The 25174-nt window shown below is 31.3% G+C and overlaps 1 protein-coding gene across 1 annotated transcript; it reads right to left on the bottom strand.

Annotated features, from left to right (window-relative positions):
* On the bottom strand, window positions 1-14768 carry LOC124371570 (clotting factor C-like). The gene is made up of 8 exons (XM_046829921.1): window positions 14624-14768; window positions 11396-11474; window positions 7647-7891; window positions 5791-5958; window positions 4689-4813; window positions 3695-3862; window positions 1286-1442; window positions 1-592 (listed from the first exon to the last, which is right to left on the bottom strand). Exons 1-8 carry the CDS (start codon window positions 14670-14672, stop codon window positions 387-389), a joined length of 1197 nt encoding a protein of 398 aa, XP_046685877.1. The 5' UTR covers window positions 14673-14768; the 3' UTR covers window positions 1-386.
* Window positions 14769-25174: the final 10406 nt, after the last annotated feature.

Below are 25174 nucleotides of genomic sequence, written 5' to 3'. Positions count from 1 at the left end.
GTCATTTTGAAAAAATTTCTATTTTCCTTGATGTAAATGTACAGTGTATTAAACAATCTATAATAAACAGCCTTAAGAGGTTTTTTTTGTTACGAGATATTTTTTTTATATACAAAACATACGAAGCTAAAGAAAAAACATGTGCATAGAATACAACAGAAACATTGCCATTTTCCGCCAGTCAAGTAGAAAGAACAGTACTGAGCACGTCCGTTATCAGCTCCAATTAGGTGTTTAAAGACACATAGTAAAGCAGGTAAAACGGTTAGTCGTTGTTAACACCACTTTGTAGCAGTTCATAGAAAAAAAACTTAGAGAATGGATATAAAAATACTTAATAAGTGTATTTTATAATACAAAAATATTGTATAATACAAATAAAACATTTAAATCTCATCTTCTTTGTGCAGTCGTTCCAAGCGAGTTTTTTGTTCCTCCAGCCAAGCATGTACTTCTTGGTTTTGGATATTAGTAAATAATGATTGAACTGCTTCTCCAACTATTTTAGTGCTTGCAAGCCCTGCCAAAAAGTGTTGTCCATTTTCCAGGTATGTCAATCCCACTCCGCTGTCCAGCCTGTTTATCTGTCCACCTATAAATAGTGTTAATATACAGTTAGTGTTATATCAAATATACAGGTTACTATAAATTAGCAAGGTTAACATATTTTAATTTATAAATTTGAAACTTAAAATAGTGAGAATAAGCAGGGTTAGAAATTTCCAAATTCAAACAAGTTCTAAAGTTACACAACCTACAATGATTGACCTACTTTTTTATTTCATAAAAACACTATACGGAGTGTTGTAAAAGTCTTGAAATTCCATTATATTTTTCTAAACCATAGCAGATAAAATTTATATTGCACAAGCTTATACAGATTGTTTCCGGTGTTCTAACAAACAACAGAAAGCGAACGCTGTGAGCACATATCACAGCAATAATTAATTCTAATTATAAAATGTGTCTTGTTTTGTTTATTATTATTATGTTCTGAGATGCCCTGATATTGTAAAAAAACATTTTCCACGGCATTTTTTATTGTTTTCTTCCCCACGCTGCCATTTCTTATTCGATCAACCTTTTGAGAAGTGATTTGATGCACTAAGGTATGAATCTACTCTGGCTCACGTTAAAGATTAACACTCTCCACGGTCCGCCCCCTCACCCTAATGTAGGAGTATGATGATTATTGTATAATAATTAGTGAAGTGACCATTTACTACTGTACTACTAATATACTAATACTGCATAACTGTATAAATAATCTCTATATAATTCCTACCATCTTTACTGGCAGCACAAAACTTGTCGTGTGTCAGTAATCTTCGGAAGGCAGGTCGTAGTTGATTTATACAGGCTGAAAACTCAGTTGGGGTCAGTTCAGCAGATAAGAGTACATCACTTATTGTTTCATTTTCCGTAACACCCCAGCCAGCAACCTGAAAATTGATTTACGCACACATTAATTTCAATCGGCTCCACTTCTGTTGTCAGCACTATTCCATTTTTCGAATATCTCAGCCAGCAAACTAAAAGATTATTACGCAATACTTATTTTCAATTGCTCCTAGTTCTGCTATTAGTAGTGTATCAATCGCTGTTCCATTTCTGTCAAAACTCAGTCAATAACCTGAAAGATTTTTTGGACACCTATAACATTTACACTATCCGTAGATGACACTACCCTGAGTTAAATAACTTGTATTGACAATACCACCTCCAGGATATAGAGGCCAGAACAAAGTCAGTACAGTAATCCCAAGCTTCTGACTGCATCTCTGCACAACTCTCTAAATTTTTAATTTCCAATGATTCTGTCTTCTTTTGGAGCCAAATTTTCAATTTCAAAGTTTTTATTTTCCGCAACCAGCCCATCATCTTATTCTTGAGAAAAGTGTGGGTAAACATGCCATAAAAGGCCATTTTCAATACTGTTTTAAAACAAAACTGTAATTTCTAAGTTCTTTTCCCATGAAAGTGATTTTAAATATTTTTTAAAATGAAATATACATAAAACATAAAAATAACATAAAAGGTATAATAGTGTTATTGAGAGTTCCATGTGTGATTAAATATTTTATTTTAAATAGAATACGTCAAATATATCATGTTAAGTTTTATAATTTCTGCAAGTCATCATGGAATGACGATCAAATATGTTTGATTTTTTCTAATATTCAGAAAGGACATCTTAAAGAGTCGTGACTTCTGAAAATCGAAAAAGTTACTCCAACCAAAAACTGATATATCGCGTCAGTAAATACATGGGTAGAACTAAAGCATTGGCACGCCTGAGGCCGTTTTTTTAATATAACTCACGTGTAAAACAAACACGTTAGCTCGCTGTGCTCGTTAGTTTAATATAACGCATGGTATAACGAACATATTAGCTTGCCGTGCTCGTTTGTTTAATATAACGCATGGTATAACGAACGCATTGGCACGCTGAGCTCGTTTGTTTAATATAACACTAGGGTAGAACGAACGCATTGGCACGCTGAGCTTGTTTGTTTAATATAACACTAGGGTAAAACAAAAACATTAGCTCGCTGTGCTCGTTAGTTTAATATAACACATGGGTATAACGAACGCATTGGCATGCTGAGCTCGTTTGTTTAATATAACACTAGGGTAGAACGAACACATTGCCACGCTGAGCTTGTTTGTTTCATACAACACTAGGGTAAAACAAAAACATTAGCTCGCTGTGCTCGTTAGTTTAATATAACACATGGGTATAACGAACGTATTAGCTCGCTTTGCTCGTTTTTATTCTTATCTTTGGCATTACTGTGTTGTAATATAAAGGCCTGGAAACGTTTATATTTGTAAATTCCATTATTACGTGAAAGTACAAGTTTACAGCATTAATTATTGTCTTATATATTTGAATAAACCACAGAATTGCTGGTTTAAAATTTGTTGGATTTAATACGTTCTTACTATTAATACATTTACTAATACAGTAAATTGCAGTTGATAATATGCAGTTACTAATATAGTTATGCAGTTGTTAGTATGAGATTCAGACTACTGTTGAAAATATTAATGTCATCCCTAGACTTTTGAAATGGCCATATGTATTTCATGTTGTTCGGTTAACATTTATTGGGAAAAATATAGCCATAAAATGTATAGTTATGCGTTTTTAATATTCGTTATAGGTTATAGAAAAAATAATCTCATCATAACAGTTATTTTAAAATTGACAACTAATATAACTGTAAACCTAAACGAAATTGTATATTTCTAATTATTAACAAATCCACATTTGTTTCATTGAATTTCCTAAATGATAATATGTATTACAGAGACAGACTTTTATAAATAGTATTACTATTTTGTCTAAATGCCAAATTCATTGTTTCGTATACAAAAATGAATCTTTTCGCAAAATTCCAAGTGTATAGGTCAGTTCGTCCTGGATATATCGTGCGGATAAGCAGATAGACAGAAATTACACTATTCCAGCCTCTCCAGTAATATGGTTCGCTAACGATACTCATTCTTTCATATATAATTTAAATGTTTTAACATTTTTTCCCCTGCTGGTACAACATACTTGCCGCTTATATATAGACACTTCATACATACCGTAATTTCAGGCACGTTTTAAACCACCGTTTGGACTAATGAAGGACTGAAAACGAAATCGTACTTTTTTATGCTTATATGTGAAAAAAAGTCTCACATTTCCAGTGGATCCGAAGAAATTTGCATTCAGTGAATTCCAGTGTACACAAGCGGGCATAACAAAGGCCGTGACAGGAACTCTCTTTTTCAGGTCGAGAATGGCGATGTCCAGAGCATAGTATGCGGCCCTCCCTATGAAGTGTTGAGGCACCACGATCTCTCGCACCTATCAAGCCATAAAAATAAATTATCATAATAGGCTTTACATACGACTATGACTCATATTCTTATAAAGAGCCCAATTTGAATGATAATTGTACACTTATTAAAATAATAATCAATATAAGGGTATTTAGATTGTCGGTTTTTGGGCAGTAGGGTGTCCTGAAACATCACTGAAATCCATGTTAGTTACTTGAACAATATAATAAATCCTGCAGTACAACATCGAGGTATATTACAGTACTTTGTCTCAAAGCAAGTCTTCTATAAAGGAAAGTCTCCCATTATTCTGGATTGGAGACTTATAAATATTAATAAAATGGCAGTCACCAATCTAATTGGGTGAATGAAGCATATATTATAAAATTTTTAATTTGCTTCATACTTTTTAACAAATTTAGAAAATTAGATATAATTCTCGTACTTGCATTTAAATGATCCGTAAGTGAATACATAAATTTAGTTACTGGTAGGTTTTCTATTACAAAATACAACATATTTTAAAATTGTATTTTTTATAATAGCTTCAATACTCTTAATCCAAGATTAAAAAATTAAATTTAATGGATTTACAATTATTTGTAAAAATATACCCATGCCTTTTATTGCAGGGATAATGGACCATATTTAGAGCGTGGTTTTCCTATTACATCATATTACAACAGCTTTGTAACATATAATATGCGTGACTAGACTTCGTTCAGAAATTTGAACATTAAATATATGATCATCAGGCACGCGGTAAGTAGAAGAATAAGTATTTTATTGTTGAGTGAGTCAACTCTCTAGATTTTACATATATACTATTAATATATAACTAATACACATACGTCAGAGATCACAGAAGAAGCTTCCTCTTTGTCGAAATCTCTATAGTATTTCCCCAGCCCAATCTTGATGTTGTCCGGTGCAATAACACCATTATTACTGATTTCATCCACAACACAATGAGCAGCTGGAACAGAATTTTTAATTTAATAAAAATAAACAATTTATTTAAAAAAAAACATTTTATCTAGTATTTAATATAGGATTACAAAGACTAAATGGTTTAAACTGAGAAGTGTCACTTGTTGTACAGTACCATGTTTGAGTTTTTGGAGGTATTTGTGTCACGCCTTGGTATTCTTCTATACTACGTAATAATGATGCAAACCATCAAGTACTGAATATGCCTTTATTTAAGAGGCGGAGTTAGGGCTATTTAGCCCACTCTACCACTCAACCTCAAAATATGCAGAATATCTCATGCAGAAAGATTTATGTTCACTTATTATATTATATTCTTTACGTTTTCCTTGTAATCTTAAGAATCAATCCATTTTGTCCTTGGTAAGACCTTGCACTTCATCTACAGAGTCATTTTTCGAACAGGAAGGTAGGACTCGTTCTTCTTTGACATGCCTTTTTAATTTTCCTTTAAGCACTGCTCTAAACACATATAAATATGAAGACATTGGGACGTTAGTGCTTTACGACCATGGAGCCCTATGCTATCTTCTAATATGGCTTACTCAAAACCAACAATTCATTTAGCAGTTGTTTTAATGGTTTTTCGATTAAATTACAGATCATTTTCAATGTAGAAAATATTCATTTAGTAATAATTGCAATTACATCAGTAGTTTTTTTCTGTAATCCATTAAGCATAGTATCTTGTACTGACCGTGAACCTCCATATCCGTATTCTGTAAATGTATGTTATTATGGAATATTACTGTTAGATTTTTGGAGAATGTGTTTATGAGATTTAGTAATATTACAAGTATTCTCACACTAAGATAACAAACGCTTGCAAAGTGTAGGTCAACTGGTCAACTCTTAGATTGCAATCAAGTGCTTTGTGTGTAAATCAACTTTGCCTTACAACTTTACCAAGTAATCTGAATACGAAACTAACATAACTCACACATTGAGAGACACATATCTCACCTGTAACCACAATATGTGGAGAGATGAGAGTCCCAGCACACAACAGTTCCCACTTCTCGTCTCTCTTTTTGTACAGCCCGGCCACCCAGGGGTACTCTCCTTGGTGAGTTGTCGAGCCATTCACAATTAAAGGAATCAACGTAGATGGACTAGTTGATAAGCCACATTCTGTATAAAGGTGTGCATATTTATAGATTTATGTATATTTACCTGGTAATAATACATTGTATTGTTCACACAAGTCTGCCATTAAAGATTGTAAATCACGTATTCCATAATTTTTGACCCCTAAAAGAATGTAACAGAATGTTTCAGAATTACCTGAAATTTTCGAGCCTTGTAGAGATTTTAGACATTTACCATGTTGCCTAATAGAGTTATCAATTTTAATGTTCGTGGAAGACTATTAACTAACGTGTTTCAAATCATAACTAACCATTAATAGTTCTTTATTAAATTTAAAATGATAATAATATTAAGGACAATTTATTGTTAAGTATCGCGCTACGTAGAAAATGTTTGAGTAATTTTTAACATCGGTCAAGCACTTATCAATGAGCTTACGAGTAAAAGAGAAAAATCATCACACCCATGTTGAATTTTGTAAGAACGGTATTCATGGACATCAAATTAATGTAACTCTGGAAGTTTATTCAGCACTAATGCATCTCACGTAGTATGTAGCTTCAATATACAGTTTTTAAACATTGAAATTTTTTATGTTGGCCGTTCGTATGTTCAAATAAGCTTAAGTTGACGTAATTAAATTACGAATTTAAGCTATTTAAAATATAAGGGTATTTATAACTCGACAATCGTTGTAAAAAATTACTCAATTCTGTGGAATGTGTGTAGTGTGTGTATAATGTATGATTAATAATAAAACAATAATGAATTATATGATCATTCATGTTTTCATGTTTCAATAACCACAGTAAAAATGTAGATCGCTTGGATTTTTTGAACACAAACGTATTCATTAATGATCCCTTATACAGTACATTGTTAACCTCGTATAGTAAATAATACATAGGGAATCTAACTCATTTTATACATTATTTTTATATTACAAAGTATTTAGTATAATTTCTTTAAAATAAGTTTAAGCTCCGTAGGCGATGATGTAAAAAAGTGTATACGAATATAATTTTAAAACTATTTACTTAAATTTCGGTTCATGGTAAGTCCTGGTAAAAATTTAGCAATAAAAATTTAGCAAATCTGGTGAGCATGATATTAGCTTATATGTAATCAAAATTTGACGAAAGTTTTCAAACTTGATCACACTTATTTGTTTGGTTTATGCGTCTGGTGTCATAACTAATGCTTAAGTCACACATAACCAAATATATTATGAAATACTGATGCAAAATCTTCAATTAAGGTAGATCTGTAAATTGCACATAGGTTTTCAAATACAGTCTAAAGTTTCTTTACGTTTAACATCGTAACTGAACACATATGAATAATCAATACCAGCATATTTTACTATAATGATAAAAATACATATTATTATTATTATTAATATTATAGTCTTTGGTATACAAGAAAATAAATAATAATCTAATTCTAAATTTATTTCTTGTTAAAAATAAATAATTCATTTTGGTGTATTTATAAGGATTATGACAGAATGCAGAATCTAGTAATCTTTTTTTAGTAACTGATGAAAGAAGTAAAAATTATAAGACCGTTCTGTAATTCATTGAAAAAGGTCTTCAATGAAACTAATGCAGAAACTTTTTGTACGCTTGCTTTAAATTATATCAAGTTAGTTTAAATAATCATCATCAAATACAACAACATGATTGTGTTAGACAAAAGACAAAGCTTAGAATCATTAAACAAAAACTTACTCGTAGTGCTGATAGAATTGCGGAGACAATGCAATGGGTTCTGCCAAGTGCCGTTGTTGCAGATAGAAAACTCCACTTCAGAGCTAAGACTATAGTTAGGACCGCACGAGTACTTAAGAATCCAGTAGTTGGGGACAGTTGTCCCGGGCAGGTTGCGACACTCGGACGTTTCATCTCCGGACAGGCATTGGGGTGAGGTATACACTCCGTTCTGCGGATGTTCTGGCAGCTGACATCCGCCGGATCTGAAGTCAGTTCGTAAATATGATTCAGTTCCAAATTATTACTATATTTTATAAAGAATTACATATTATCGTTATAGTGAATTACGACATATGATTTGTTGAATATCACTTATTTTACATTCATAACCCTCTAAGGTATGAATTTCCTTTACTCCCTGTGGGAATTGATACAATTTCAATACGTCATATTGGCATATTGTAATCAAGACCGACAAGTAAGTAGCTACAGAGTACAAGGGTGTGATCTTTTATAGTATGTACATGAGTTGTGACTTAAGTGAAACGACGTGTATTTTAATTAAATTGAGAACATTACTTAAGAAAATTACATTAAAATATATATATATTAAAATGAAATTACTATTTTATTGTTATGATTAATTTACAAAATTTTCAGAGACAAACCAATGATTACGTTGAATATGAATCACACTTTTCTTAGAAAGTGTTCAGCATAAACAGCAAAAGGTTGTTCCTATGTTTACTTGTTTGCTTAAGATGTTACTTTTAAACGAATAAATTAATGGTATTTTTGAGTAACGTAAAACCTTTTCAATTCATTATAATATAATTAACTAGCAGTTATCTCCGGCTTTGCACGCGATTTGGCATTGAATAACAGGTACGTTATAAGCACATCCTTTTTAAATGGTATAATATAATACTCTTGCAAATAAACTATTCAGGAAGATATTTAAATCTCCAAATCTATTTCAGAATATTTCAACTATATATTTAAAGAGCAATATGTTTATGAGTACCAATCAAATGCACAAATATCTCTGCAACGTTCTACAATATTTGAACAGATAGCTCCTAGAGTTTCAGAAACACTCAACTATTTTAGGCCGAATGTAGGAATACTAAGTCCGTCCTAATCTTAGTGAGAGCTCTTATAATGTAAAATAATATAGATGTATGGTAATTTTGAATGAGAAATAGAAACGTTTAAGAAATTGACTAAGGCAGACGTACACTAATAATATCCCCGCTATACTAAAGTCTGCACATGTATTGTGTCGCAGTGAAAGTAATAGGGTACATATTGTTCTGATGTTCATTGTTATGAGTTTCAAAAGCCAATCAAAGATACCACTGCCTCTTATTTCAAGTTTAGAGTGTGAAGAAGCATTTTCTATTTCGCATCAATTATATTTCATATACAATAGCAGGGCGTGCCTTGCTTTCACCATCGAAATACATATTCAAAGAAACCAGCTTTAATCAAAAAGTTATTACTTTTTGTCCTTGTAATCTTTCAAGCGTCTAATTATTTCTAGTGACATAGTAACGTTTGCACTATTGTCGCGATCAAGAAAGTATATATATATATATATATATATATATATATATATATATATATATATACAAATATATATATATATATACATATATATATATATATATCTAATTTCAATAAACATTGAATCGCAGAAAGTACTTGCTCTTCCGGCGGAGCAAGTACTTTTTGCGATGCAATGTTTATTGAAATTAAATAAGGCTATTGCCATTTATACAATTTAATATATATATATATATATATATATATATATATATATAAGTTGGTGTGAAAGATATACTTTCGTCAAAAAGAGACTAATTCCGGCAATTTTAATCTATTTTCGGTATAAGTTTTTTGTGGCGCTGTTAGTCTGTTGAAAGCATAAAAAACTAGTGTCGAATTTCAGCTTTATAGGACATTGAGAAATTTAAAAATAAAATTAGGGGTTGCAGCCCCATTTAACCCTTATAAATGGTTCATCTTTATGAAAATGCTTTAGTTTTTTTATTTAAGTCATGAGGCATACGTGTGTCCAATTTCAAGTGCTTGGCTTAAAAGATATTACAAATAATAGGTCAACTGCAGCGAATACATACGACTTTTGTTTCAGTATGCACAACATTTAACCCTAATTTTATATTGAACATGTAGGAATTACTAATTAAGTTTCTCTTCGTACAAATGTAGAGCCTATAAATAATAGTTGTGCCAAGTTTTATAGTCTGAAACCCTTTAACACAATTCTTATATGAATTCCAACCCCATTTCAACCTCTGTGGATAGTTAATCTCCACGTCTTTTTCTATTTAATTATTAGGGCACGTTTATGTACAAATATTACCTTTCTAGAACATTGCGAAACTAAAAACCAAACGAGATAAACTAGAATATACAATCCATTAAAAACTACTATAATAACCATCTTCAAGAAAATGTTTTAATTTTTTTTATTTTTGACTATCTAGGACATCGGGAATTTGAAAACTACAACATATTTATTCTTAGGGTTCCAAACCCTTATGTTCATAAAAACTTTGTAGTTTTGTAGTTTTTGTATTCAAGCCATAATGAACAGGTGTACTAAATTTCAACTTTCTGAGATATCGAGTAGTTAGAGAGTTAGTGATTAGTGAGTAAGTGAGTGAGTGATAGCATATAGAAGATTTGGCTCGCACTGTAATTGTAACACGCTAAGAAATTGAGGTTCCCTTCAAAATTGATGAATGTCAAATTGTCAAACTGAAAGAGTTTCGGAACGAAATATTTTATGCATTTGAATGTATATATTCATTTGATCATGCGTTAAATTTGATGTCCCCTGCCATGCCCAAGTATGGTGTACTTGCTAGCTAAACGGCATGTCATTCAGGATTTTGATGCAAGTACAATTATTTACCAGGAAACTACGCAGCGTATGAGTTCAAGCACGAGAGTACGAGCTCACACTTTACTCCTGTACACAAAACCTTTTACTCTGACACGTTCATAACACTTATCATAAAAAATCTAGTAGTTTTATTTAATATTTTAAAAGGTAATGTTTTAAAAACGTGGTTTATTGTCATTTAGTTTTACATTTAAAAATTTAATGAAATATTCTCTCGTGTTAAATACAATTTACTTTTTCTTTTAAATGTCAATATGAATTACAAATTTAAAAAACTCTTAAAAATAAATTAAAAATATAAAGAAGTTTATGGAGATACAGTAGTTGTAAGGTAAACTTTATGCAAATTTGAAAAAAATCTGACAGTTCATGAGATCTTTTTCATGGTCTCAGTTACATTTTGAAAAAACTAAAAATTACATTATTACTAAGAATTATAAAATTTGTTGTTATAAGTGAAATTTATTAGTGGGGTGCAAGATGCAATTTTATTAGATATGCAGTAAGTTTTAAATCGTGGAAAGTAAAATAAAATTGTTATATCAATTTAAAAAAACTGTAGTGTCTAACAAAAATATGGAAAACCAGTTGTTACAAACATAAAAATAACCACACAACCAAACATACATACACACTGAAGAAAAGTTTCTGAATTTTATTATTTATTTAGTTTTCTTTTTATATATTATTAATCAAATAAATATTGAAATAATATTGTAAAAAACATTTTTAAAGATTTCCTAATTATGTTTTTCTCTATACGTTATAACTGATAAATAATAAAGTATATACTTTTAATTAATGTTACATCAATAAATTACAACACTCTACTTACGGCGTTTCCCTTCGACTTCTTGTATATTCAGCAATCGTTTTATGGTCTAAACTGGCAACAGCGTATAAAAATATTTGAGCTGAAATCAAACAAATCAATGTATAAAAAATGTTCTGTATCTCCGAAATTGGTATTACTGTAATCTGAAAAAACAAATAGCAGTCGAGTTAAAGAACGGATTGTCTACTTAGGCTTTAAATTAAACTTACTTTATTTGCAATAAATTGTTTTAGTGATCATGGAATTTTGTCATATAATCTTTATAATTTTTACGTGTGAAAGAGTCAAAAAAGAAAAACAAAATACAATTACATTTTGATCTACATAATTATATTTTTATTTACAGTTAGAGAGAAAATTAAAAGCAGTTTATGATATAAATTTAGAAACAATAACTATGACAGATGAGAAAATTCCTATATTATTGTTGTATACACACAATTGTATTCAGCGACCCTGGTAGTTGAGCACACTGGTAGTGAGCTGTTATTGGTACATTCGTTCAAAATAACAGTCGAGTGAACTTTTATTTGCATGTTTCTTGACGAGTGCTTCAAAGGAAATCTTCCGTGTCCGATTCTGACCTTCTTATGTTTTAGGGCATTTTGCAAGGTAGATGAGTACTTATCTAATCGCTGAAATATAAAACGGTGTTAAAAATATTTGTTATTTCTTACGGAATGTTCTCACTATAAATGTAAAAAAATTGAAAATAATAAACAATGTTTATACCCAGCAGTTTATTACACTATAAATGTTCTTTAAATTAACATTTCGCAACTTTAGATACCAAGATGGGATTTTATAGCCACTTTAAAAACCAATAGGGCATAGCCGGGATGGATTTTCGAAATAAGGACATGGGTTCATCCCATGTACCCTAAGAATGTCGACGTAAGATTTCAGTACAATCACGCGTTCAACAGTTCACGCGTGAAAACAAAACAAAGAAACAAAGGCAAATTCGCATTTAGAATATTACTAGAATTAGTAGTAGTTACCTGTGGGTTCACACGCAGTTTAGTGTTAAAAATGAGTAACGCTATAGGCATAATCTTTTTAAATTACATTCTAAACAATCAAGAAATAAGTTATGTACAGTGGAAGATATTTCAATATGATTGGTTTTAGGCTTAATTCAGTGTTTTTGGGACCTTATAGTCGGAGAGGGAAAGAGTGAGAAGAAAATTAAGCATAGGTCGAAATTTACATCAAATTAAAGGTCTTTTATTGTAGAAGACAATGCCGAAAACCAAGCCGCCCCCTGATAAAATACCATCCTGACAAATGCATAAAAAATTATATTTTTATGGGTGATATTGATATACTAAGTATTTTAACTTTACAAGAAGTGGTTCAAAATTGTCAAACCGTTCCAGAACTGTTCAAGCACACTGTATATATAGATAGGGTGAACCGTAACCCTCTGGACTAAGGTATACCACGTTATTGCTCAGGTCAAGACAATCATATTTCACCATATTAACATGGGTCTCTGTTACTTATTTTTTCCATCCGTCTGTTTGTATGTGTTTTGTATTAAAAACTTAATATCTTAAAAACTAATAAGTTCAGCTATATCAAATTTGGTTCACATTTTTATAATAACAAAGCCAATCACAGAAACAATTATCACGAAATTATCTTTAGTATTTTCATAATGGCCATAAATCTTTTAGACTTGAATATCTTAAAAACCAGCAGTTACTATCAAGAATTACATGAATATTATCACAAATCTATTGACATAAACGTTATTAAAATCGAATAATAAATAACTGATTTAGAGCAAGTTTACTGTGTTAAAACATGGCCCCCATTACAGCGAATAGGCAGCAATACAAAAACGAAATAAGTTTAAAAAAACTGTTATTCTTGTAGTATATACCTTTGTCCAGAGTGTTACGGGACAGCCTTATACATACATTGGGATCACCTCTACCTTAACTTTAAATATAACTTATTATGCCAAATCAAAAATGTTAGTATCCATCAAAAGTTCAACAGTAAAGACCATTGGTTTGTGCTAAAATTGATGACTTTTCTCCTTTTATGTTTACATCAAACATGTATAACATGTTACTAGAACATTGCCATAGTCGTATTGATATTGTGAATATTGGTTTTAACCGTAATCATTTAAATAAAAATATTGCATTTTTATAGCCATGTGTAGTGCTAAGTATACGAAATTTAGAGTAGGTTATTTAGGAAGTCTTTATGAAATTAAAATACTGAAATGAATTTATAAATCCATTATTTATCAAAATCAGTTGCATAAATAAGATGTAGATTCCAAAAGGACAAAAATATAGAAGTCGGTGAAAATTCAATTTTTGAAAATTAAATCTATCCTTAAAATAATATCTATTGTTAAATCTAAGCTGTTAAATGTGTTGATACATATTAAACATCTTTTTATAGATTGCATAATCCTAATTTGCAGAAAAGGAAAAACCTCATAGTGTATTTGTAGATCAGCTATTTTAATTTGTTATTATGAGTTAAGCAAATCTAATGAATATCAATAGCATTTAAAACATCTAATTCCATGTGTTTGTGATGAAATAGCCATAAACAGTCTAAATATAACCATTAAAGTAAAATCAGAATTCGAAAATTGCTCCTAAGAGGAAACACAAATAATTATGCAATAGACGTTAAAATAAAAACATTAGTGGATTAACCGATATTACATAAGAATCAATGAACACATCACACTGTTAATAAACCTTCACAAACTCAAAATAGATTTACTATCTCTTATTTACTTGTCTCTTATATACAAATATAAAATTTTGGTTTTATACCAAAATAGAAATCTATTGTCACCTTTTAGAACATCTTGGTCTATAAAAATATAAAAAATTATTATACCATATTACTAAATAATAAAGATTTTTAATAAACAATTTACTACTTGGTATACATAAAATTAATAATAATTATACAGAACATATATAGACATTTCATTATACTGTTTCGTATTTTGTTGCTTAATGTATTCATAGAATTTTACGTAAAATTATTTCGTGAACATAAGTTAATTTATTTCAATTTTTTAATACAACCATACGCTGTTTATAAATTGAACTATGTTGAATAGATAGAAATTTAGTATGTATTTTGTCCAAAGGATCAGACATTCCATTATCGGTTTTAATTTGTGAATACTTCCTAGTGAAGACGTCGTTGAGTCCCACAGACCTCCTCTGAACACATACATACCTTGTAGTAGGACAAGGAAAAGAACACCAGCAGATATTCTAGCACACATGACTGGTAGGTTTGACGGTTCTCTCACAACTGAACCGGTCGAGGAGCAATTGGTCAGTAAGAAAGAACATCAGGAAAGTCCGCCGATATAGACGGCCTCTAAACTGGTTAGCTGTCTCATCAACGACCTCAGGGTTGCCGCTATATGAGTTATCAGTGCTTCTATGCCTTTTTTTCTTTATCTTGAAAATACTGTACAAGTTTTCCTCATCACTGTAATGTTTCCTCGATAAACATACTGAATATAACTGATTTTGAACTCCCGATAGATAATTTGTATAACTATTGTTAGTAAAATATTTAACACATTTTTTTATCCAGCCATAAAGCTAAGAGCTATTTTTCAAGTATCTAGATCCAAATTTAAATACAGAGCAAAGAGTATACAAATTGTAAACTTCTTGGTGTATTAGTACAGGCTACTTGTTAAATTATCAGCTTTTCCTTATCAATGTTCAGGTTTCAACGTTCAATTAAAATTATCGTGGATGATGATTAAATGTTTTTTAAGGGATATTGTTTTATCTATATAATAATAACAATCTAATATTTTTCATATTCTGATTCTGGTGTAATTACAATTAACACTAGAGTATTATTAATTTCTATTATATTAACTATTGCAATTATAAATTTAAAAGTTGAAGATTATTTTATATGAAATGCTCCGATGATTACATGTTTGCATGTTTGATACTTAATCACACAATACCTAGTGGGCAGGTTTGGACATAATGTGACATGTATTTTGCTTAGATATAATAAGTAAAAACATAGACATATTTTTATTCCAAAACACTGCTCATATATTTTCTTAAAAGTAAATACATAACATTGGATTCACTGGAAAGATAGTTTATAGCTCATCGAGTCATAGCCCCGACAAGCGCTTAGCTGGATTAAGGAAGTATGTTGTAATCCCACCTAGACTAATTAAGCCAAGGTTTAACTTTGTGGCATGAGATCGAACTAGACTTTGGTAACACTATAAGATTTCCATGCTCAAAGATGGAGTGAATCACGAGAATCCAGAATAAGTTACGACTAGTGTGATCTTGTATACCGTTGATGTTGGGTATGGATTAAGAATTGATAAGGTTGGTTAGTATCATGTATATCCTGGACTTTTCAGCGCTTGATAAGGCTAGAACAGCGGACCTGGGGAACATGATGTCTTGTTAGATGTTCAACGAATAGACAAGCAAGGTATTCTTTATTAATGAAAGAGGTTTAAATATTTTCGGTTTTAATGGTAGTATGCACCCAACAATTGATTCCCAGATGGACTAGGAAGGTAGGTGAAATATAATAACTTGAGAGGAGTATTTCTAGACAACAGCTGGTGCGGAGTGCCAGAAATCTCTAGGGACAGGAGCATCGAAGTGATAAAAGATTTGAGAGGCAAGCACCTCTTCTTAACAGATCGCATGAGGTAGCAAGTTGCAACATGTGTTAATTACCTGTAACTAAAAATATGGTAATATACCTTGTCAAACAGTTGTTTGTATTGTATGTGTTGACTATAATTGAGTTTACAATCAATCGTTACATAATCAGGGGGATAGTTTTAAAAAACGCTACACGTGGGGTTGTCAACGGTTAAAAATTTATAATAACACAAACTACAACGCAAAATAAATAAGGACACACGACATACAGACGATGCAGCACACTAACACTACCGGTGACTGTTGTCCACCCGAAAAGTGTACGCTTTTGTGATTTGTGATCGGTGAAGATGTGAATTCAGTGCCTTTTAAGAAATATTAAACTATACAGTTATTTATAATAATTCATTTATATATATATAAAATGTGTGTGTGTGTATATATATTCAATTAATCTATATATATATATATATATATATATATATATATATATATATATATTCAATTAATAAATCTAAAATAGAAACAAGCTAGAATACATCATTCACTATCGTTGTCTAGTTTGAAGTCTTCAATGCTTTGCAGTCTTCTTTTAATTTTTCTGTATTTTAAATTTTAACTGAATATATTGATTTCCACAGGTTAATAACTTCAACTAACTTTATATATAAAAAATAAGTGGTTACAATATGTTGAAGGCTCTCAAGGTATAAAGCAACGTTAAGAATTTGGCAATGGCATTAATAATTTTAAGCGTCAAAAAGTCAATCCAATTTAAAGATTAGATTCATTATTGCGAAAATTATGAAATGTTTTCCCCAATTTCTTTTGTTTTTTCAGGAATAAGGACCTGACAAACAAGTCGTAAATTATTGAAGACTTTAGTTTGAAAAATTAATGTTTTCTTACTCTGCTAAGTTTTCTCTTCGCCAAGTTACACCGCGGCAACAAGAAAAATAAAATTACTTTATTTACCCCTATTATATCGAAAGGTTTTGGGTATATAACAGTAATCACTTTTTACTCTTTTCTTCAGTTTTCATTTTTATTATTGTAACTTTCCTCAACATCTGACCTAGGATAGTTAAGATTCTCAGAACGTGTTGTGCCCTGTTAGTAAGCAATCTGGTTACTAACAGAAATGAATACAATATACAAGACATATACAAGGTGTCCAAAATAGATTTGTATGTCCAGTAACTTTGTGTAAGGTGTTGTAGCTCTATTTTAAATATTTTGAAAAATATTTAACCGACCCGGGACTTTTTGGACACCTTGTATAAAAGAGTTATATAATAATGCAGAATGTAATTTAATTACAGATAGGCCGTCCAAGTACATTTAAAGCTCCTCTTGAAATTCATTTTATCCTACAGTATCGAAGGGATAATATTCGGATATTCTCATTAAACATTTTTATTGTGTACAATTAAAATATAGTTAGCGTATAAAACCCCTTAAAACACACTTTAAATTGATTCAGTGTTTGTAGTCGTTGAAATACCACTGGGTAATACGGTACATTCGAAACATTGTAACTTGGATAATCGTATTACATTACAGCTGCTCACTAGGAAAGGCTACGAGCTTCACTTCAGAGCTCCACTTCACCGGCCGAAGATATCTCATTAACAAATCTGTAATTATAATACTAATTACTGACAAATGTACTGACCTTTATTACAGGGTACTGAAATCATAAGAGCTTAATGATGAAATCCCGTAGAGTTTGGTGTTTCGATGTGCGACATTAGGGCTCCACCTTTCTGGTTTTAAAATACAGAGTTTGGCCGATTATTTCAGTGCTATAAAGCGGGATATAACGTGCAGCGCCGTGGATGACAACTAGTAATTTGCATGTGTGAACATTAACCGAAAAATAAATAATGGAAGATTAGCGATGGCCGTTGATCAGTATTATTTCAAGTGTTAAAACTGCTACCAACGCATTATGTATTTCAAAATCCAACAATATTAAATATTATTATTTACGTTTATTGTATTGTCAGATAAAATAGTATTATATGTTTAGAATAAGTTGTCTAAGAATACGTAACAGAATTAAAGTTTCACTATATCGCTGGCATAGCAGGCATTTTGACGAAAGGACATGTATCATATAAATAATATAAGATTTCGTAATGCACACGTACAGTGTATATTTAAACATCGTATTTGTCTTTTTTTCGTTAAAAATAGCACAACATGGACAAGTCTTCTACACCAGCTCTCTGTTCACAAATATCTAATAGCTCGGTATAAACCATATTTCTCATCATCGTAGTTCAACAGGCTGTGATATTGGTATCCGCCGCTTATATAGACATCTTCTCTGGTATTTGGATCCTCATTTCCGTTATTGAAGAAGTTCGGTAGTAGAAATGAGTAACATGTTATGTCATCTCTCAGGGGTTTACTCTTAAAGTTCTCCCAGGCTCATATCATTCTATTTTAATATAAAACGACTCCCCCTATTGCACTTAGTAATAGTGCAAACAGACTCAAAAGACATAACACTTTCGTTTAATTTCTTAAGATTTTTATTTGTAATATCCTACATTTTAACCATTTTTTCAACATTCGGAATACCAGTGGCGACATGCCTGTCGTAGTTTTTATAGCATCTAAATCAAATAGATGTGATTACAATCTCTACATTCTATAAATTGATAATATTAAAGTATTACCCAGTTTGGACGAGAGAAACTTTATTAATTTCTTTATGTGAAATATAATTAATAATGATCATGTCCAAGGTAGTTAATTCAAATATTAAGTTAATGTATTGGTTTAGCTGAGAGATATTTTTGGGTTATCTAAATATAGGATAAGTAGCGCTCAGACAATTTCTTTATAAATAACAAACTTGTTCCTCTTACGTGGCAAATGCTCTACGTGGACACTCTATGCTTATCCTTGGAAATCCATATTAACCGTTGATTAGCAGAGTGCAGCCTTGGTATACTATACACCTAGCAGCCACTTTAATTAGAGCATGAATTTTTTTAACTTAGTGAAAGCTATTATAGTTAAATAACGTAACTAAAAATGAACGCTACGTTTCTATCTTACCAGGAGATTTAATTAGGTTGGATGTATTATAGAAAGTAAAGAAGTATATAAAATCATTAGACAATTAGCTTCAAATTCCTCATCCGACATATTCATATGTTTAAGCAGTCGATCTTAAGTATATCATCTAAATTTTCCCATAGAAAACTTGTTCATTAATGTTCATGGCGTAGTAACGTTTTTAATAAAAATACAAATAAAACCCTACCGAAATTATCTACAACAGAAAATTTTCCTTACATCCAAGGAATATTTGTTAAATATTTTGATAAAATTTCTGCAAATACTGTCAAGTCAAAATTTGAAACAATTATTAAATTGTGTCATTAAATTTGAAACAATTATTAAATTGTGTCATTAAATTTCATGAACCTTAATCATACCATTTTTAAGTGACATAAATTGAAACTTGATAATGTTCATAAACTCTTGATGAAGATTACTCATGATCGTCTGATGCCAATGTTAATCTGATTTGATACGATGTTCATTAGTATCATTAAATGTATTGCTAACTTCAAAGACCTTTGTGCTGTATTTCAGACAGCAAGAACGAGTAACAAAACTTAACATGTAATAAACTGAATTAATGAACGAGTAAAATTCAGTTTTAAATTGAAACATGAAGGTCAGTGATTAACCAACCATTTTATAAAGAAGCAATCAACAGTTTATTTAACATTCGTATTTTTTTTTTTAAATCTTCAAAGATTATTTCAGCATGGCAGAACCACAAATTGTTAAAAGAAAATAAACCAATATTAAAAATTGTTAAACTCGGACATGGGCTTTACATTTCTTATGTTTTACACCTTATTATGCATGTACGTTTTTGATACTTCGTAAGGTTTCCATTACAGCATGACATCCATCAGTTCTAGTTTATTCAATGAAATAGAATAATTTCACATTCTTACATTTTTCTATACTATAATATCGTGATCTATGTCGATCAAAGTACATAAAACTTTAAATGTGTATAAACCACTTCTGTGCGTGTATTTTTTTGTAAAGTTTCATAATATTATGACAGTACAAATATTTGAAAAATACATTTAAATACGTCATAGTGATAAAAAAACGTCATAACAACAGGTTAAAAACTACCTTGCATTTACCTTGAATCTGATATTTCAAGATACAGCCGAATATTAATGTCCCCAATGAACAGGAGTTCCTAGGTCTCAATTTGAGATATAAACTCAGTTTGCTTATGTGTTCACAACTGATTACAAAGTGATCAGTTCCTAGTTGATAATAATAAGGATGAAAAAGGTCTGAACAGCTAAGGATAAACTAAAGGTCAGTCATTCATTTAATTGCCTACAGTTTGTCTGGACGTGAAAGAGTTCTAAAGCAAGAGAGAGAGAGAGAGTTGGGTTTGTCTTGCCTGACAGGTAAAATTGAACCTAACTGCATGACAGCTGTAAGAAATTTATTACTCCTGTAAAGAAGTTGTGTTTATATTGAAATGTAACACAAGTAAACGTTACATTTTACCAGAAATATGACATATTATTGCTTATATATTGTTTTGTCACAATATTTGTCTATAAAAGAAATATTTTTTGCATGAAATTAATATTACATCTAGTAAATTCATGATTTATTTATACTTTTTTAATATTTACTTTATAAATTTAACTTATATTACCTATGTATATTGTTATGTAAAATATTATGTTGAATATTATTACGTAAAATGTTCAAAATAATATTCAACGATGAAAAATAAACATCATTATACGTATACATGGTCATTGTATCAGTCATGAGACAACTACTAATCAATCAGTACTAAACTTTAGTTACTTTTCATCATAGTTCCCAGCAACACTTATACACCTGTCTCATCTTTTTGCTAATTTATAAATGCCCTTAGCATGTCTTTGGGTTTATCTCGAAACCACTTTTCGATTTATAATAAATATATAAAAAAATTATAATTTATGGATGACAAATACATTAAATTTCTTACTTCCAGGGAATATAGAAGTTTTACTAAATTTATTAGAAATAATTATAACAAAAAAAATATGTGTGTGTGTGTGTGTGTGTGTGTGTGTGTGTGTGTGTGTGTGTGTGTGTGTGTGTGTGTGTGTGTGTGTGTGTGTGTGTGTGTGTGTGTGTGTGTGTGTGTGTGTGTGTGTGTGTGTGTGTGTGTGTGTGTGTGTGTGTGTGTGTGTGTGTGTGTGTGTGTGTGTGTGTGTGTGTGTGTGTGTGTGTGTGTAGTCACTAAAATAATCAACCTATAAAATTAAGGAAAAATGTTTCTCTAATAGACCCTCTTAAAGGGATCCAAATTGATGAAAGTCCTATGGGGCGAGGGCAGAGCTGTAGGGGGAAAGTGGAATGATCTCTTATCCCAGTTTCTGAAAGTATTCTATTGTCAGCTGAGACGTATGTGGTATTGTAATGAAGCAAAATCACGCCTTCAATCAAGAGCCCGCGGTGGTTCGTTCGAATGACAGGTCTTATTTTATTTTCTAGCATGTAACTGCAGTACTAGCTGCTAGCTATGGATTGGACTTGACGATAAATTGAACCCTGAAAATCCCAAAATATTGTAAGCATTGCTATACCAGCAGATTGACTTGGTCTTGAATTTTTGCGAGTGGCAGGAGTCGAATACTTCTACTTAAGGCTCTGTTGTTTTGTTTTTGCTCATAATGGTTGGTCCATTTTTCATCACACGTTACAATTTATTTAAAAGAAAAACCCTTCTCGTTCATTCGAATGTCGATTTTTGAATTGTTGACTGAAGCCGACTGTTTCTTTGTGAGCGTTCGTGAGTTGTCTGAGCACCCGTTACGCAAAAGTTTTCTTGTATTGCAGCTACAATAATTAATAATTTTCAATAATTGTATGGCCAATTCCTACACTTGCGCTTATTTGAACACTTGTCAGTTCAACAGTCATACGCCTACTGTCCCCATCATTCCGAGATTCGAGATAGGAAGTCCCAATTTTGACCGGTCATCCACTGCGTTGCTCGTCAGAAACTTTTGTACGGCCACTTTGAAACTGTTCTATCTATTTGTAAACGTTCGATTGATTCACACAGTTTTCTGCATTCCATTTCAACATTCTTTCATGGAATTTAGAACCTTTCTCACCTTTCGCGACTACAATCTAATCACGGCACGTAGCTCTTCCACGGTGCTATTCCCGTGCAGACCGCCATTGTTATCTGAATAAATTTGAGGCTATTAAAAAATATATAATTGAACAGCTGATCAGATGTCTTCGCAAGTTGCCAAATGTATGTCCTGACAGTTTCATATGGATTAATTCAGACGTTTTTGAGCAGTAGTAATTTGCCTCGTTACTTGGTCAACATAACTTAGTTTGTTAAACGTGTTTTTTTATATTATAGGGTGCTTATTTTACTAACTATATACAGGGAGTTCAGTAAAAGTATTCCAATACTTTGGGATTTTGTTCTACACATAAAAATGAGAAAATATTTCATATGAAGGTATGTCCTAAAATCTTTATTTTTCCGTCTGTCTGTATGTGTTTTTTTATAAAAAATTATATCTTTTGAACTAGTTAAGATAAAGTTATGAAACTTTAGAAATGTATAATTCTTTGGTAGATCTTTTTTAAAATAAAATATTAACAAAATCCTTTGACCCATTTCAAAATAGCACCTGTTTAAAGTTTTTGAAGTCAAATAACAAAAAATCCGGTATAGTTATAATACATGCAAAGGATACCAACTATTCATTTTTATACCACTTCCAACGGTATCTTTTTCAAAGACACCCGTCAACGCATAAGCGAGCACGGTTACTAAAATTTTTAAAGATGTCAACTATTTTAAAATTTATTTGGCAATTCCAACGGTATTTTTTCCAACGAAATCCGTCGACGCATAAGCGAGCACGGCCACTTAAAGATACGCTTGCCCAAGCCAGGAGCAACAAACAACTGATACCTCTCATGTTTGGTACACCAAGAACATGTTTGGTGCTAAACTTTTTAAATTAATGTAACGCTTATAAAAAGTGTATTTAAAGCACATAAAATATCAGTTTTTCTGTTTGTGAAATGAGCCAACCAAAAGAAGTCCATTTGGGGCTAAGTTCAAGAAGAGAGTTAAAATTAAATCTAAAGAGATCAAAAAGTGCAGTGGAACTTTGAAAAACTGGTTATCACCATAAGAGGAGTAACCTAAAACAGATGAATATGTTCCTTTAATCTGTGCAAGTAGCCTACTAGTGGCATCTCTACTGATGGACTCTCTTCCTCCATTATCAGTGTAAATGAAGGAGAACAACTTGGAACAACTGCGTGATAATATATTCACAAATGGGTTAGGTGAAAATAAAAATGCAGATTTTTCGAAGCAAATAAGATGTATGGAAACCGTTCTTGGCGTTTTAATTAAAATAGTTTTAATAGACAGCGAATGGAGACAAATAAACAAAGCCTGGTTGGTGTTATCTGAAACTAAAAGTGCAAATTTTGTGATCCTTCCCGTATTTTTGATTCAGAAACACAACCTGAGTCGTCTTTTATTAAACGATAAGGTTTTAGTGACTGGGAAAAATGTATCGTCGAGACTCAAGTCGTTGACAAAAAGAATTAAATCTGCCCGTAATGGTAAGTTAAAGGGTTGTCTATAGGTTTGTTTCAACCATTATCTGGATTTCAGTACAGTAAGCAGAGGTTTTATTTTTAGAATGGGTCTGAGTGATGTGGGGGGAGAGGGAGTTGCGGTAAAGGTTGGCTTACAGGGGCGTAATTCACTAGGCGCACGAAAAGGTGTTAATATGGGTCTGAAGTTGATACAAACTTTTTAACTACCAAACACTGATCACGTTAATGATCACTAGGGCCATTTTATCTTAACTATCAACTTACTTCTAAGAATTAATTTAATTATTGTATCTTACCTCTGATTTGGACGCAATACTTTGGAATTGCTTTTTCTGTTACCACGATATACGCAGTGGTATGTAATTCCATAAAACACCATTTAAAATGTGTTTGTTATTCCCCTTTTTTGTCCTGGAATCTTTGATATGTCATTGAATAAACTCATTATTTTCCTTTTTTTGAATAAACATGTTTTAATCTTGAAAGGATTTAAAGTTTACATTCATTTTAACAACACAGCGTAAACACAAAATATCAAGGTTAATTCAAGAATAAATCAATCTTAAACCGTAGTTAATAAATACCATTATGGAGGGTGCTCTCAATTTTGCCACTTTAAAGCTATGAAGTTTTGCTTGACGTCATAAACCCACTGACGTACATCGAAAAACGCACATCTCTGTGATTTTGTAACGCTACCAGTGTTTGCAGTAGTACACTACTGTAGGTTATTAACAACCTAATATCCAATACTTCTTATTAATTATTTGTTTCTCTCAATGCAAAAAATCATCAGCAATACCGGTTTTGAAGATCAAAGAAGAAGTTGAGGCTTTATTGTTAGTGTGGGTTTGGTTTATGTAGTGGGGAGGGGATGTGGTAAAGGTTGGCTTGAAGGTGGCGTAATTCACTAGGCGCAAGTGTAGCGTAGTGCGCAAAAAGGTGATAATCTGCGTCTGAAGTTGATAAACACGTTTTAACCACCAAACGTGAGCTCCAGGCTCCTCCAACCCAAATTTCATACGTCAACCCAAACATCACAACAAAGTAAAAAAAACCTTTTTACTGTTTAGCTCCTTATGAAACAGTTGATAAATGACTGAAAGGTCTTACACTTTATATATATGTAAAGTATATATATATATATACTTTATATATATATATATATATATATATATATATATATATATATACATATAAATTTGCATAAATGGCAATAGCCGAATTAAATTTAATTTCAATACACAATCACAAAAAGTACTTGCACCGCCGGGACTCGAACCCGGATCTCTCACTTCCCGGGTGAATGTGCTACCATTACACCACAGAGCCTTTATTTTTTACGATTCAATTATTTCGTATTTGGCCGTATCTGTCACATATGCGTTTAAATAAGCAAACTAACGTATGATCGGAAGACCAAATACCTCTCAAACTA

This window comes from Homalodisca vitripennis, chromosome 1 (genome assembly GCF_021130785.1).
Source record: "Homalodisca vitripennis isolate AUS2020 chromosome 1, UT_GWSS_2.1, whole genome shotgun sequence".
NCBI lineage: Eukaryota > Metazoa > Arthropoda > Insecta > Hemiptera > Cicadellidae > Homalodisca > Homalodisca vitripennis.
This window is presented reverse-complemented; position numbering and strand designations above follow the sequence as displayed.

Excerpts from the sequence above, each read along its gene's own strand:
- LOC124371570 (XM_046829921.1), bottom strand. The coding sequence starts at position 14,672 with ATGTGTGCTAGAATATCTGCTGGTGTTCTTTTCCTTGTCCTACTACAA. Across the intron at positions 11,475-14,623 it reads TTTCCTTGTCCTACTACAAG|CTCAAATATTTTTATACGCT; the intron begins GTATGTATGTGT and ends GTTTGATTTCAG. Across the intron at positions 1,443-3,694 it reads TCTTCGGATCCACTGGAAAT|GTTGCTGGCTGGGGTGTTAC; the intron begins GTGAGACTTTTT and ends ATCAATTTTCAG.